Source organism: Dicentrarchus labrax, unplaced genomic scaffold (genome assembly GCF_905237075.1).
Source record: "Dicentrarchus labrax unplaced genomic scaffold, dlabrax2021, whole genome shotgun sequence".
NCBI lineage: Eukaryota > Metazoa > Chordata > Actinopteri > Moronidae > Dicentrarchus > Dicentrarchus labrax.
The window spans coordinates 13,240,586-13,257,477 of record NW_026136703.1 but is presented as its reverse complement, the minus strand read 5'-3'; the positions used below and the strand labels follow the sequence as shown (position 1 = coordinate 13,257,477).

Here is a 16,892-nt window from a genome sequence, read left to right as displayed (position 1 = left end):
CCTTTAAATAAAAATGAACCCATCGAATAGAAAAAGTTCACATTTTATTAGCTGCTTTGAATATGTCTGCTGATAAACATTATCTGCTTTAACCTGCTTTAAAGCTTCAATTCAAATCCTTAAACTGTAATTTAATTACATGAATTGGTGTCATTTCAAAATAAAAAACTAGGTGTAGGAAAAAAAGCATGCACACCTGGTAGTAGGACATTTCTGTTATAGGATTAAAAACTACATCATTACTACATCTTTATTAAACTCAGTGCTGGCAGTTTGCATAATTTAAAATTAAAATATTTGTACATTTAGTAGCCTAGTTATTGAAATCTGGCGGCACGAGAGGAAGTTTATAGCATTCAACTTTGAAGTTCTCTTTATTATCATGTCATTATTATCCAGGAGGTGACGCTCCTGTGCGGTTTTTCTTTTTTTTTTTTTTTTTTTGTCGCACAGCTCTTGACGAGAAAAACAGTCAGCGCTGAGAGGAAATATGGTGTGAAACTGGATGATTAATTGCGTGTTAAAACACAGTTAAAACACAGTTCCAGTCATTGTAGTGACTCAGCGACTATGGAATAAATACATTTTTAACATTATATGTATGTCAACGTTCCTTTCATGACTGATATATAAGTGGGGGCATGGTTAAAATTATTTGTTTTGACCAGATTACATCCACAGGCCTATATGGTGTCACATCTCAAGGAGTGAGCATTAAGTACAGTAGGTACTTGCTGCAGAATCCTGTATCACATCATGGGATTAAATGAGCCAAGCAGGTGTGTGGATCAGCTGAAGTCTGAGAGGGGTCAGGGTTTATTTAGAAGTGTGCACACTGAAGGTGGGCTGAGGTTTGGGATACACAGGCCAAAAGTGATGAAGGGTGAGAAGACAGAGTGACAATGATGTCCGCCTGCTACCAGGGCTTTAACCCTGTGGCCTACCTGCAGTACAACTCCACTCCACAAAGGGCCGACTTTGACAACTCTAAACAGAAAGCATCTGTCCGAACAGAGCTTTTACTTTAGGTGAGACAATAGACTTTTTTTCACAGCAGACATTCTGACATGAAATAGTAGGGTAAAAACAGTTAAAAATAATATCAATTAAGGCTCTCTTACATTCATGTCAAACAGAGTGCTGCTACTCTGCATGCTGGCTCACTGGAAAGGCTCTGATACACTAAATGGAATAGAGCCTTAATTAGTATTATGGTAACACCTGTGTTGAACCGACTGTTTCAAATGGCTGCTGTGAAAAAGGTTAAGGTGCAAACTTCTTTCCAAGAATGTTTCAAATATGTAGAAATATCTATGATCTATTTTTTGTCAGTGCAAATATTGTGTCTTAATGTCAATAGAGGGCTCTTTATCTCATTTTCTCCATTGGAATAGCACTGCATCACGTTTTCTCCACTGAAGGGCACCCTAGAGGGCACTTTATCATAGTTTATCTACCATAGGGGCATCTAAAGAATGCAATAAACTTATTTGTTTGTAATAACAAAATGTGTCAGTATGTGATTTTCTTATTAATCTCTAAATGTTCCAAAAGGCTTCATTTGTACATAAAACACACTTAGATTTTCATGTGTTTCATGCCTTTAAGAGGATGCTCAGAAAGGAAAATAATTGAAAATCATAATCCATTCTTTGTGATTAAAGAAGTTTTGAGTTGAAACATTTGCACTTTTCTGAATTAACTGCTGCCATCAATTATACATTACATTACACTTCCGTCATGCAGGTTGATACTGCTGACATGAGCAGTAGGTCACTTCGGTCATCGAAATATTTCTGTTATGTGAGTAAATTTTTCCTGAGCTGCAATCACCTGTGGATTTTGTCAGTCTCACCTCCTCCTCCTCTTCCTCTTTTCCATTTCTCCCAGGTAATGTGAGTGGTGAGCTGCTGGTGGACATCAGTTCAGGTCCCACCCTTTACCAGGTGCTGAGTGGCTGTGTTCATTTCAGAAGACTGATCTTCACAGACTTTCTGCAGGTCAACCTGCAGGAGTTGAGGTGTTGGCTCCAGGACGAGACGGTGACATTGACTGGACATCGTCTTTGCAGCGTGTCTGCAAGCTGGAGGGACACATCGATTATACAACAACTGCTCTAGCCTCGTGTGTACACAGTTGCAATCCATGATGGCGTATCCTTTCAGTCAATATGGCTATTGGGAAGTCTCGTCATCAGGAACGTTGGTGATTCATTTTAGTATTGAATCTTAAAAAAAAATCTATTTTTGTTTTAATTGTTTGGTAGTCCAAATATGTCCTACTATCTAAAAAGTTAAATCATGTCTTTAATGTCTTCACAATAAATCTCACTGTCTGTTCACTTATGTCTTCATTTCTGTAACTTCCATGTAATGTGGAAATCATATTCAGTTTCTATTTTCTTCTTTTACTTTTCAGTTCTCATATAAAATAGGAACAACCTGCACTGTCACTTACATCATTTATACATAGAAAGTAAGTACGCCTTTAGTTATTCAGGGATCCCCCAAAAACATACAGATACTTTCTGACATCAGAATGATACAAAGAGAAATGTTGTCTTTGCTTATTTTGCTGACCAAACTGCAGTGTCCTCTCAAATTTCAACTGTTCATTCATGTTTTCACCCTTCTCACCCCTCATCTTCTCTTTTCCACACTCAGCTCACATGCATGCTCACACACACAGGCCTACATATTGTACATACACAAATACAGTTCTTTCTTACTTTCTGACAATACAAATAGGATAGATGATCTCTTAGTGGAGTAAAGGTATTAAGTAGCAGAATATAGAAATACTCAAGTAAGGTACCACGAAATTGCACTGAAGTACTTGAGTAAATTAGTTACTTTCCACTACTGTTGAATAGGTAAAAATAAACGTAGCTGCATGCATCTCAGAGATATGAGGAAATAAATCAAGAACAGATTTCTATTCTCAATGGCCCCCAGATGAAAGGCAGAACAAAAACACTGATAGGAGTCATTACCAGCCTGTAAAAGCAGATATGCATTGTATTGAATGAGGTCATGTCAAGTAACAATGGATGCTGCGTTGTTCAAATGAAGCAACCTTCCATTTGTGCCATAAAGCTAATTTCTCACAGCTGATTTAATTGAAATGTCCAAAAAAAATTATAAAAAATTATCATTATTTCAGTTTTGTAGGCTACGTATATGCTGCATATTCTTACTTTATTGAATCTGAATAAACTGTAGCAGGGAGAAGAACAGGGGTCATTATGCAAACTGGTGCGCGTCTGTTACTGTCAGACCTACTGACTTACAACCCCCAGTCCACTAGGTGGCGTTAATGCGCCGAAAGAAAAAACAAAGTACTGGGAAATAGTGGCAGAGTGAGACCTCTTACCTTCTCTCTGCTAAAGAGACAGCTAGCCCGCAGTCAGACAACTTTTCTATCCGTCTCCAAGAAAACACCATGTTTGCGGTTAGGAACGCTCTCCGCCTCGTCTCCAGGTTGTCCGTCCCCGCGGTGGCGAGGAGAGGATGCGCCGGAGCGTCCATCCCGGTGGACGATGTGGTGAACGGACTGACCGACGACCAGATACAGGTTAGCCAACCAGATACTGGCTAGCTAACAGGCGACACAAAGTTCACTCATCTGTGCAGATAAGCAAGAAAAACAAACAAACAAACAAACTAAAATAAGTAGCCATAGAGTCACGTAAACAAAGCTGAAGTTCTGTTTAATTTAATAAGTTTAACAGACAAAACAAAAAGGTTATTTAAGGGTAATGTGCACGTGACGTTGTGACATAATGTTAGCTGAAGAAGACCTTGGTATGAGCCGACCTAGCTAACCACACAGCAAACAGTAACATCATAGTCAAAACAATAGTCTAAATTAATTTTGTTTACACTGTCTTAACTACTAGAGCAAGTGGCACTAATACGTTTCTAGGGGAAGCTTTATGAGCTCAACCAGCTTTATTTATTTACCCCTGCCAGCCCTGATAGTTATAATGTTACAAGCTGTGTTGTTGGCTATAGAAAGGTGGTGAGGGTGGAAAAGCTCACTCCAATCAAGATTTAGCCATTTAACCCAAGGTGACATCGGGTCAGCGGTGCCGAATGGACTGGACGCTGGCTGGGAGGAGGGCTGGGAGGAGGGCTGGGAGGAGGGCTGGGGGCGTGGTTCATATCAAGGATTTGATTTGGTGAAAGTGGCTCTCCTCCTGTACTGGCCAATATGAGGTTGAATAGACCTGTAATGTAAGTTAACAGTTAACAGATTCATGCACGGTTGTTAAATATCTTTATAATCTAATCTGTACACTGGTCTATATTTGATTTTAGATATAACTGTATGAGCAGTTATATCTATAGTCTGCTGCCAAATGAAGGAGGAAATGGACACTAATGCCAGACTGTTGATTTTCAGTGCTTTTATTGTAATAATGATGCTGAATCAGTTATTTTAAAGTCTGTTGCTTGTATTGTGTCTTTTGCACAGCTCAGGCAGACGGTTCGTAAATTTTGTGCAGACAAGCTTGCACCTTACGCTGATGAGATCGACAAGAATAATGAATTTCCAGGACTTCGGGTGAGTTCAAACACTATGTTTTGCACATACTTGTAGTGAACTGCATTTTATGAACGTGATCCACTCCTTCTGCTGGGCTGCAATCTCATATCTCCACATGTTTACCATCAAAGAAGAGCAGGATTTCTGTTTCGATAGCTTTTTATATTGTCTCTCCACCAGGATTTCTGGAAAGACGTGGGGGAGATGGGACTCCTTGGGATCACTGCTCCAGGTAAGACACCTGGAGGAAAAAACAGTCACTGTATGCATCAAAGTAGTTCTATAGGAAACTGGTTAAAATGCATAGCAATTTTTGTAAACTCCTGTAGGGAATTTCTTCATGTTTATTTGTTTTATCCCAGCATGGATTGAAGGCTTAAAAAACAACAACTCTATATCTCTTTCAGTGGAATATGGGGGCACAGGATTGGGCTACCTCGACCATGTCATTGTGATGGAGGAGATGTCGCGAGTGTCGGCAGCCATCGCTCTCAGTTACGGCGCCCACTCTAACCTCTGTGTCAACCAGATGGTACGCCATGCCAACGAGAAACAGAAGGAGAAGTACATGCCAAAGGTCAGGACCAAAACATAAAGGTCATGCTTTATGGTATAAACATTACATAAAACCATGAACTAAAATGGATTCTATTCTTCATTCTCATCATGGTCTTTCTTGTTGCCAGTTAATGACAGGAGAGCATGTAGGAGCCCTGGCCATGAGTGAGCCCAATGCTGGCTCTGATGTTGTAGCCATGAAACTCAAAGCCAAGAAGAAAGGTAGGTTGTGATTTATACCTCTTCATCAGTGCTAAATGCTAAAACTATTCTATATTGTGCTTTTTCTATATTGCTTGATCTGCTCTGGTAGCTCTGCTGTTGATCAATACGATCAATTAGTCATTTCTTGGGGATTTTACTGACTCAGGTTTTGACAAAAACACTGTCGGCCTTTTCACGCTGAATATCACATTCGCAAGTAACCCTGACTCAGCAAGGTGGCATGTGTGTGCTGGGTGGACAGACTGTTGGTGTGAGCAGTGGATATATGTAAAGAGTTCGGGTGTAACGATACACAAAATTCACAGTTCAGTATGTACCTCGGTTTTTCGGGTCACTGTTCAGTATATTTTTGGTCTGGGGCTCAAGCACTTGGACCATATGCTTAAATTCTGTATTCTCTAGACTGAGTATGTTCACACATTCCACAGCATCTCCAATCCTTAATCATTGTTTTGACACAGTGGGAGGACTTGCCTTCCAGTCTGTTTTTGTCTTGTTCTGCTAATTGACACATTCAGTGATGCCGTCATAACTAAGTCCATAATCTTTTAATTTCAGATATTTATTGTAATTTTTATCTGTGAAGTTTATTTTTGAAGCCATATTTTCTCACCTAATAAACGATCATAAAGATTGCTCTCTGGATACAGTGAAACTAGGATCTGAAATCTCATCTGTACAAATCCACATTTTTGGAACTGCACCTGGGAGCATAGATAAGTACCAGGTTTGGCTCATTCTGCTTAGAAGAGATCAGCAGTTTGTATTTTCTCCTAAAACTCAGAGTCGGTGATTCCCACATACTGCTGCACTGGGTGGAGAGAGAGGGTTGAAACCAGAAAAAGAACAAAAATGGCTTAAAGCACAGAAATGGCCCAATGCCAAAAAAAAATGAATGAATACAAATAAACAAACAGGAAAAGTGTGACCATTTTTGTCCACTGCACTGGCTATAACCCATATTTTACACTTATGTATCAAATAAAGTGAAGACAATGTGAAAGGAGTCGTTTGTAGTGATGAACCTACTGAGAATTATCACCTGTATCTGCATTTCACCTCGGCTTTATGATGCTTTTATAGTGAGTTTCAGCTCATTGTTAATCTGTCCGTCCATAAATGTACTGTTTTGGTTCAACCACACATGGCAAAGTTTTCAGCAAAACAGCTCTATAAATCCACTATACACTATCTGCTCTACGCCAAACAGCAAACAGACAGTTAGCGACTAGCTGGTGAGTATATTAGAGAATTTAGCAGCTAAAGAGCCAGATGTGTCCCCCTTAAGAGACCAAAACCAGAGCAAAAATAAAGTGAATATTGGATTTGGGTTCATCAGGTCAGAAATAAAACTCAAAATAAATGCTAATGTAGTGATGTGTCAATGCTGTGTTACAAAAACCTCTTTACGCTGCCCCCAAGTGGTCAAAAAGTCAGTTACTGCAAAAAGATATGAAGAGAGAAATCACACAAACTGTACTGGTAGGCCACTGTACACAAAAACATTATCAGTTCCCTGTATGGTCCTAAAATAACTGACAGTATCTAAGCAGAAAATATAATACCACCTGTAGAAGGTACACATGTTCACAGAAATGGGATATAAGCTGCTGTGTGCTTTTACAGATAAACCACTGAGTTCAGTCAGCTCAGGGGTGTGATCGATTGGTGGCTACACCTTGCTTCATGCCTTTTTAAGTATGGATTTTGAAACTATTGTTGGTTACAAGGCTAACTATAGAGTAGTAGAGTGGGTTTGGTTCGTACTGGTTTAACCAGAGAGACTGAGATGTTTTTAGGATGAGAGAATTTATTGTTGAGCTGTCTGAAAATATGGTGGTTTGTAATGTGTATGAGAAGGTAGCTTTTAGGTAGCCACACTCAGGTCTGCACTCACACCCTGTCTCGTTGAACCTATGAATAACCATGTGTGCTCATTCAAGATTTAAACATGCATCCAGATAAATGTTTTTAAAATCTTCATTCTGCTGCCTAGCTCTGCTTTAGATCCACTTCATTTCTAGTATATTTTTCTACAGGTGACTACTATATTCTGAATGGCAACAAGTTCTGGATAACAAATGGACCAGATGCCGACGTCCTTATTGTTTATGCAAAGACAGATCCTGAGGCCCATCAAAGAGGCATCACAGCTTTCATTGTTGAAAAGGTAAATTCAGTCTCCTCCTTGGGATGTGGTGGGTTTACATGTTTTTTGGTCTGTTCTGGGGATCAGCCTTGCATTTTGTTGAATGAATGCAAACCAAAATTATGTGAAAGGAACAAGAATCTGCGATTAAAAGAAATGGCCTTTCTTGTGCATGTATGTTTGTGTGTTTTGTAGGGAATGCCAGGTTTCTCTACAGCACAGAAGCTTGACAAACTCGGCATGAGGGGATCAAACACCTGCGAGCTGATTTTTGAAGACTGCAAAATTCCAGGTGTGTGTTAAGTGCACAATATGGTTGTGCGATGAATACATATATGGCATTTTATTTTGTCCTACCTCTGAAGAATGAGAGCTGCTGCTCAGCAGCGTAGCACGCACTGAGCCCAAGAACGAGTGAGAGGAGAAACGGCTTTTTAGCCACTGTCACATCTAACAGCAGTGAATTAAGGGTTTATTTTGACTAGTTTAACAACAGGGAATACAATAACGTGATTCACAGAGGCTCCAAATAAGAAATCGAATCAAGTGTGTTTTTAAGATTTCTTTACAAGGTCTTACTTCAGTAAGTAATAGGTGTTCTTTTTTCTTCCTTTCTTGTCATTTGGTGACTTTATTTTGTTTATTAAAGCTATGAGAGCTTGTTGCACTTGATTGGGGGGAGGCGCAGGCACTAACGCAGCACACACACGCTGGCGGTGGCCGGTTGGAAAATTTTAACATATTGCCCAACCCTAGTACACACTGCCATATATTCACTGTGTGTTGTGTGATCTCTTTTATTAGGCCCTGTATGCCTTCAGTTTAATTGAGTTAAATGTTTTTGTTTATTGTAGAGGAGAACATCCTTGGCCCGTTGAATAAAGGTGTTTATGTGATGATGAGTGGCTTAGATCTGGAGAGGCTGGTACTGTCAGCAGGACCTATTGGGTAAGTTCATACTGGAAAATTAAAACTGTTTTAGAAAATGAGTAGATAAGTACATATTTCAATATGAAAATAATACATAAAATGTTTTATGATGGGGCATATTTGTACACATTGAACAACTGCTTTGCATAGTGTTGTTGTCCACATACTCACTTATATTAATTTCCTTAAGTAACTGCTTATAAATCTGACCTTTTGATTTTGAATGTTGTACCTCAAAACTGCCTGGGGCCAAAACAACTAGTGACACGTTTACTTGGCAAAGCCGTGTTTAAATTGTATTGAGCCTATTAATATTAATATTATTATTATTATTATTATTATTATTATTATTATTATTACTGAAATGCTTATTATTGTTCAGTGAGAAAATAAAATGTTTTGATATTTGCAACAGAAGAGACATCAACATGAATGACTTTTTTGTATTGTGGTGTTTGTCGATGAATAATCCTATGAAACAAGACCTTTTTGTTTTCAACATCTTTCTTACTATTCAGCATCATGCAGGCTGTGTTGGACTTTGCCGTTCCCTACCTACACGTCAGAGAAGCGTTCGGACAGAAAATCGGACAATTTCAGGTTTGATCTGCAGTCTTTACTTTATATAGTTTTGAAAGCCCAGTAAAATGTCATACTTCTAGAGTAATTTGACTTGATGTGAAATTAACATTTTATGTTCATTTGTTTGCAGCTGATGCAAGGCAAGATGGCCGACATGTTCACCAGGCTGAGCTGCTGTCGGCAGTATGTGTACAACGTTGCCCGGGCTTGTGACAAAGGACACTTCAGTGCAATGGTGATGATGACATTCTCCTATAGCACCCAGTTTAGAGAGAGAGTATTTAACATTTATGTAATGTTTTGGCACGGTGTGTGTGTTTTACATTTTCATGTTGTGGTGGATTTAGTTCACTTTATTTGCATAAAACGTTTACAGTGCCTCAGACTCAATTTGAGTGAAAGATGTTTTATGATTTCATACAACTCTTTGCACCCTTACAAGACTTTCATTCAAGTCTGTTTTCTAAACTGTCACACACTGACTGTTGACTCGTGTTGTCTTTGCAGGACTGTGCTGGTGTGATCCTGTATTGTGCAGAGAACGCCACTCAGGTTGCTTTGGATGGGATTCAGTGTTTGGGTAAGTGCCCTGAACCTCAAAATAAAGGAAATTGTTAAGATTGTATCACTATAGGAAAGCCTGTTGGAATTCATTTAATACCATCAGGAAAATATTGTTTATAGACCAAAAACCGATACAACATAGAGATACGGTTCTGGTGGAAACTTCATCTGGGATTTTATTTTGGGATGTTCATGTGTTGCGGTTTGATGTTAACATCGTTGTCAGGAGCTGAAAGCATTGCAGCTACTTTGTTAAATAAATAGCAGGCTGACTAATGAATGGCTGCAGTGTGTTCAAGAGAGAGAGGAGACTTACTCTACTGCATACTGTGAACGTGGAGTTACCTCTTCAGTGTTACACTAAAAGGATGATCGAGAGACGTGGGAAAATACTGTACACTGTAAATCTTATCCATGGATGGAGCGACACCAAGAGGTGTGGCTTAGCGAATGCAATGAATGAAGGTGTAGAGGAGAAAGAGGAGAAGTCTTTCTGACCGAGCTTCTTATATTCGAGCTTAAAGCATAAATTGCTCTCCAGACAGACTGCATGCAGTTTGTTACCTTCATTTGCATGGCTGGAAAGAATTTGTGTTCATGTTATATTGCCTGTTGCATTTATAGATTTAAACAAATTACTATGTTAAGTGTGAATTATTTAGTTTCATTTTTTTTCCCCCAAGTTTAGACATTTTCAAAACAGATTCACATTGTAGTCCTCCACCTCTTACAAAAGCGCTGACTTTTCTCTTTTTTTTTGTTTTCTTTCTGGTGGCTTAACACAGATAATTCTAATAACATGTAACACAGATGCTTCTGGTGGCAAAAAAGTAGACCAGCATTGTGTAGGAAGTGCAAATAGTAGTAAGCCGCTTTGATTTGATTCACTGACATCACAATAGGTACGATGGACAGTGAGGGCCACGCTAGTCTCAGCCGGTACACATGGAAAACACAGTGATGTAAATCTGGCCCTCGGCTGTGATTCCTAGTTATTTACCGGCCATCTGGCTGGTGACTCTAATTTATTTTCCAGCCAAACTCAAAGTGTACTGGTATTTGGGCCTGGCGGGAGTTAATTTTGGACCCTCAATATACAGTGTTTAGATTAATTAGGCTTTTGATAATGTATGATATTTTTAGATTATACTCCAGGTGTAAAATACATTTGTTGATTGAGCCATGTAACGCAAGTTTTATCAGTAGCAACTGATGTTAGGGGTTCAGCTACCTATTTAGTAGATATATATAAATGTAATACGTGTGCAGTTTGTGCGTTGAACCTGCTCTCTTGCTGTTTCTGCACACTAACTTTAATTCACATGTTCACTTGTCAACAGGTGGGAATGGCTACATCAATGACTACCCCATGGGGCGATTCTTGCGTGATGCAAAGCTGTATGAAATCGGCGCAGGCACAAGCGAAATTCGCCGGCTCATCATTGGGAGATCTTTCAATGCCATGTACAAATAATCAGAACTGTGAAATGGCACTAAAGATTGTACGAGTGGTTTGTTGTGGATGAACGCAGTTACTCACACCCAGAGCCTTATACTGTATGAACTGTTGCTGCTGTTAGGATGCTGTTGGATTATCACGTGTCAGAATAATTGGCATTTTATAATTCATAGATACAAAACATGAAATCAGATGACTGTGATGTTACAAGCTGACAGGTAAAACAAATTAAATGTTGATTTAGTATGTTTTAAAAAGTACGGGGGCCTTGATGTCATTTAGTTTCTCATACTAGGCTGGCTGGTTTCAGTTGCAGTGACTTGATTACCACTGAAAGGCCAATAAAGCAATATAATTATAATTATTGAACCTTATAAATAGGCAGTTTCCTCTTGTGTGATTAAATTTGTTTTTGGAAATGTGTAATTCAGTTGTGAACCAATCAATACATTTTCATTGTATTATAGTTTATTTAGGCCTCTTGTAATGAACACTAATTTTTGTGTTGTCTTGAACACTCCAACGAGAGCTCCAAAACTGCTGTTGCCAAGAGTTTTGGCATCAATATTCTAAATTTCTCCTTTAACTAAGCACGTTGGCATTTCAAGGGTTATAAGAATGAATTCTGAATACTGAACCATTATTATATAAGATGAGCTGATGTATTTGAAGCTAATGACTGAGAAAATAACTGTAGCTTGGTTGAAACCTGAGTACATCCAGTGATGGCCTTAACAGTGAATATTTCTGCAGTGTATTACAAAAAAGTCGTGGTTATACTTTGACCACTCATTGGAAATGTGTGGAGTTTTTTTCTATGTAACTTCCCTTTCCTGATCTCAATGCAAACTGATTCTGATCTTCTGATCAATAATAGTTGATGTCTTGAGTATTATGTTGTAGATAATTAGCATTAAATTCAAAAAAAGGTTTGTTCATTTTTGGGAGCAAACATATTCCACTATTGTATTCTGTCTGTACAGTCCAACTGGAGAAACACTCCTAAATATGTGTCTGTCTTTTCTCCAGAGGACTATAGGTGTCAGGATGTAGATGTACAGTGTGTAATTGTATGAAATAAATTTAAAAAACCTTTTTTTTTGTTTCTGGACTTCAATTCTTCACGTTGATCATTTCTTTATTTAATTAAAGCTACATTTCAAGAATATATGGGGGCTGCTACTCAGCCTATTAATAACTTATTAATTTAACCTGACCACCCCCCATCCGCTGGTTATCTCGACTAGGGCTTTGTGACTACAGTTTTATAATTAATCTGTTACAGACCTGAGTTTAATGTGGCCATTGTGGCTGTTGGTGGAATTATGGGAAATGTAGGATCTTGCATTTTTGGACCTTGACCCATATAAGGGATTAAACATCAAGATATCTTAGCCTCTGCTGCTTTAATTGTTTGTTTGTTTTAAATTGTATCTGTTTTTGTGAGTCCTCCAACTGAATGGAGGTGCAATACTAAATCACTGGACTAACAGCTTTTATCACTTGCTTATACATTAGCTCCTTAATTTTTCATCAGGTACTGCCAACATGCAACACAACAAAGTAACACTATGATTTTTAATGTTGGTGCGTAAACTTAACTCATTAAAAAAACATTATCCACTGCAAGTGTTTCATTTTTTCAATGTACAAAGCTTCTACGCTTCTCATGGTTAAAGCACTACAGTTAAAAATTGTTGTTTCTGTGCAGAGTTTCATGAAATTATTGTTAATATTAATGGATTTTGTGTTTACACAGAATGATTGACAAATGGCAAAATAAATATTCCAATCCTTACTAAAGTGAAATCATGCGGTGTAATTAAACTCTAGTAGAATTACTGCATTTAAAAAAGTGAAAGTGCATATGTATTAGACACAAAAAGTATCAGTCATTATGCTCATTTCACACTTTGTATACAGTATGTTATATTTCTTATCATTACTATGTAAGGAGCATTCTATAGTCATAATTTACAGCATATTTTCTAAACAAATCATATGTTATAAAATATAAAATCTTCATTAAAGTATCCATTATCTATTGCTGTTAAATAAATGTAGGAAGGTAAAAATACATTGTTTACCTCTGAATTGTTGTGGAGTACAACAATAAAGAAAGACATTAAGGGAAGCAAATACCTCAAAACTATTGAGTAATAATACTTGTCCTGTGTTACTTCTCCAAACTGACTGTCTAATATAAAATAAAGTTTAAATAAGCAATACGTTTATGAAGTCAAGAATCATTCTTCTCTTCTCAAACTTGAATGACCTGCTCCTTTCTAATCCTGCTGTCAGTAACCTGCTGCTGAAACATCTCTGTGCATCATCCGTTCAGATGATGGATCGTCAGCTTATTGCCTCCAATCCATCTACTGTCATTTCATCTCTGTCAGCTGCTAGGACTCCGGCTGATTGATGTGCAGAAGATTGTTTGGTTGGACTTTGATACTGCTCGGTATCACTCCGCTGTGTGTCGTTCTTGGCTCTCTGTGATAAAACCACCGAGCACTGAGCTGAAGGATTAACAGTATTCTGAGTTGGTTGTTTTATTTCTTAACCCTCCAGTGGAGATGAAAGAGTGGCCTTTCAGATCTGAAGATGCTTCTTCAGCTCACCCCAGAAGGGGGAAAAAACTGCTCCTTTGACTGTAATCAGAGATGACTGTGCTTGTCCTGAAATACATCTATATGTTCAGATGTAATCAAACAAAAAATAACATGGTAAAGAACACATACATGTTTTCTATGGTCCTTCTATACCCACTGGACATAATGCTCCCTGTTTCTAGAAAAGCCAAAGAGAAGACAGTAGCTCAGGCAGTGATTGAACTATCCCACTGCTTTTGAATAATACATGGGATTTCTGTTTCAGGGTGGATTTTCCCCCTTTACAGGAAACAAGTCAGGTTTAAACATGATTATCTGTAACACACTCGAGTAGCTGGACTGGTATGAAATGTTTAGATTCACTGGGTGGGTAGTATTCGGTCAGATTCCCATTGTAATCAATGAAATGAGGCAGTAGAAACACTACTGCTTTTGTCCACAGGGGCTGGCAGAATCAACACAAAATTAAACTTCCTTGTATTAATAAAAACACATTATGAACTACAAACGAAAGACCTGCATTTAAAATGTTATTTAAAAAAAAAAGGCACAGAAGCAGCAAAATGTGCTGCAGTGTCAAAAGTAAAAGTATGATTTTGCTAAATAGCTTCTTTTTATTATTTGTATTGATGCATAAACATTTAAGAAGTACTTTAATGTTGCAGTTTCTCTAGATGTAGATAACTGTAACTAATTATCTATTGCATCATATTTTTAATCTGATCACAAACTTTGTATGTTAAATCTTAATCTGCAAAGAAATAAGTAACTAGTTGTGAGGAGATGTATTTAAATAAAAGTACTGTATTTCCCGGTGAAATGTAAGGGAGTAGAGATATAAAGCAGCATAGAGTGGTAATTATCTTAATAGAGTACAAGTACCTCAAAATGTTACTTAAGTACAGCACTTTTAGTAGTATTTACCACCACCGTGTATGTCCGTGTTTGTAAGCTCAGATTTAAAAAAATAAATAAATACTCAGGTCTGTAAGAGAAGAGCTTTTATTTCAATGGTTGTGGCTGCTGCTGAACATGAAAGACTGATGACCGTCTAGAGAGCAAAATTCTAACTAGTGAGGAAGTAAAGGCAGCAAAGGTATAAACTATAATTCATGTGTGTAAAAAGGAAAATGGTGTTTTTTTAAATCACTTATCAGAATGAATCACTATAGTTATATGTCCAGTATATATACATTTATTGTGTATAGCTTTGCTGATATAGTTATGTTTATTAAAATGTAAGCTTAAAAACACATTAGGTCGTGCAACCTTCTAGTAAAGGATTTATAAGTGGTCACTAGCTTCTTTCTGAAGGGTTAATCAATCACTGAATGCTTCACAGATCAGTGATAAGTGCTGATAATGCATTGTAAGTCCACATCTTTGTGAAGGAAGCTGCTGTGTAACTTCTGTCAGTGGACTGTGTTTTGGCTCTTTATTAAGCAGGAAGGGCTCCTCCCTTCAGGGGAGACGTGCAAACTGAATGCTTTATTGTCAAGTAAGTGGTTTTCCTCTTTACAACAAGTCTTGAAGTTCAAGTGAGTCGTTAATAAATGTTTATTGCATAACCTTGTTTTACAAATGCAGGGCCATGGGAGGGATCTTTTCTGATTAATGAAGAAACAAAGGTCTATATCTTTGAAATCTGTCAACTCAGACAGTTCTTATTACTTCTGCATCATGATCCCTTGTTGGAAATATTGACAGTTAATAAATGAATGCATGATTATGGTAGGCTACCTAATTATAACAATGGATCAATTATAAAGGCTTTATAATGGCTTCATTAATGATTAATAAAACATTTCCTAAAGCTTCAGAACAATTATACGCCACAAAAGATTAGATATTTTACACCTTAAATGCAGATGTGATGGCTTGTTATAAACTGAGAAACTCATATGTATTTGTTATGAGATTACCAACATGTATTGCAGTATTATTATCAACTAGAATGGATTTTCCACAACCTGGCAACCCAGAGTTGTGCCTCTGTTAATAGCGCATTGCTTATCTATAAAGCAGTATAAAATTATTAACACGGTAAGTTGCAACCAAGATAATTAATATTCTTTTATAAAAGAGCCAGGAGAAGAGTATTGCTCTAGTTTTTCTGTCTGCAGACTAAATGTTAATGTATGCAAACATGTGTTGTATCAGCACCTGTCTGAGATTAGTGTGGGTTTCAATCATTTAATATGTCCGTCAGATGATTGTTTATATTGCAGAGGTCTCCAGTTCATACAGGAATATTAATAATGAGGTTTCCCTTAATCGGGTATGAAATGCATAAGCCTTTATTGTCATTTCATTTTATTTTGGTGAACTGAACTGTGTAACTAGACTGAATGTGAAGACCAATTTCTCCACTTTTGTACAAAATAAACCCATAATGAAAAAATCCCAGGCTCCACTACATTAAAGGGCCACTGGATTAAAGAGAAAAGTCACATAAAAGAGACAACAAACTCCCCTGCATCATCAGGAGGGCACCATGCAGTCACATGTCAGAACGGGTTTTGGTCATGAGCCACAGATCCTTCATTCAGTGCCGAGCAGCTCTTTCAGCCACTGCTGCCAGGGTTAATACAAGTGTCAAAAGAACAGGGCTTAAAGACATTAACTAGGTGAAAGCCATCTGTCAGCCACAGCGGGGCTGCTGCTGCTGCTGGGGGGGGGGGAGGGGGACGGTGACATGTGGACGGTGCGTCTGTGGCCCTTTAAGAAACTCCATGTTTTCGTTACATGATGCGTCAACATAAAAAAGCGGATGATGCTGTTATGTAAAAACACGCTGAAGTGGAGCCGTAGTTTTGCAGGAGCTTGCTGAACGCTTAGCACGCCTCGCTTCGCCTTCTAACCCGGGATTGTACTTTAAAAGTAAACCGACTGTGGGGGAGTTTTTTTTTTTTTTTACGCATCGGCGCAGTTTGGAGTTGAAGAAGAAGAAGAAGAAGAAAAAAAAAACAGGACAGGGCTTCAGCCGTTCAACTCAACATGAGTCCCCTTCCACTGTGTTTTCCTCCTTCACTTGCGGGAAGCGTACACCTGACGCATCTCTCTCTCGCCCCGTGGAAGTGATCTTTTCTCTCCCCCTTTTTCACATCGTCTCTTCTTGGGGTTTTATATTTTCCAGTCTACAAAAAGCGGTAAGAGCCAGCAGCCTTCAACTCTTATCGCCTCTCCGGGGCTAAAACTGAAAGTGTCAGTCGGGACAGAAGATCGAGCCGTGAGAGACAGCTCAGGGGGTTGGGATAATGTCAGC

At 38.3% G+C, this 16,892-nt stretch overlaps 2 protein-coding genes and 1 long non-coding RNA gene across 3 annotated transcripts in view; 2 read left to right on the top strand and 1 right to left on the bottom strand.

Moving 5' to 3' along the window:
• Window positions 1-27: 27 nt before the first annotated feature.
• Window positions 28-4,125, bottom strand: LOC127356570 (uncharacterized). The gene is made up of 3 exons (XR_007882004.1): window positions 4,041-4,125; window positions 3,373-3,624; window positions 28-2,083 (listed from the first exon to the last, which is right to left on the bottom strand). It is a non-coding gene; the product is annotated as an uncharacterized LOC127356570 (long non-coding RNA).
• Window positions 3,430-12,111, top strand: ivd (isovaleryl-CoA dehydrogenase). Its single transcript, XM_051388413.1, has 12 exons — window positions 3,430-3,573; window positions 4,477-4,566; window positions 4,729-4,780; window positions 4,956-5,125; window positions 5,235-5,328; window positions 7,371-7,501; window positions 7,676-7,772; window positions 8,335-8,428; window positions 8,929-9,010; window positions 9,123-9,227; window positions 9,500-9,572; window positions 10,897-12,111. Exons 1-12 carry the CDS (start codon window positions 3,442-3,444, stop codon window positions 11,028-11,030), a joined length of 1,254 nt encoding a protein of 417 aa, XP_051244373.1. The 5' UTR covers window positions 3,430-3,441; the 3' UTR covers window positions 11,031-12,111.
• A 4,280-nt stretch (window positions 12,112-16,391) lies between these two features.
• Window positions 16,392-16,892, top strand: part of bahd1 (bromo adjacent homology domain containing 1) — a 29,972-nt gene continuing 29,471 nt past the window's right edge. Inside the window, exon 1 of the mRNA XM_051392022.1 lies at window positions 16,392-16,776. The gene's annotated coding sequence lies outside the window, so the exon portion shown is untranslated. The remainder of the gene's footprint in view (window positions 16,777-16,892) is intronic.

What these genes read in the sequence shown, in the direction of transcription:
- ivd (XM_051388413.1), top strand. Translation starts at nt 3,442, where the DNA reads ATGTTTGCGGTTAGGAACGCTCTCCGCCTCGTCTCCAGGTTGTCCGTC. An exon ending in CCTTGGGATCACTGCTCCAG is followed by an intron (nt 4,781 to 4,955) that starts GTAAGACACCTG and finishes TATCTCTTTCAG; the next exon opens with TGGAATATGGGGGCACAGGA. An exon ending in AGGAGAAGTACATGCCAAAG is followed by an intron (nt 5,126 to 5,234) that starts GTCAGGACCAAA and finishes TCTTGTTGCCAG; the next exon opens with TTAATGACAGGAGAGCATGT.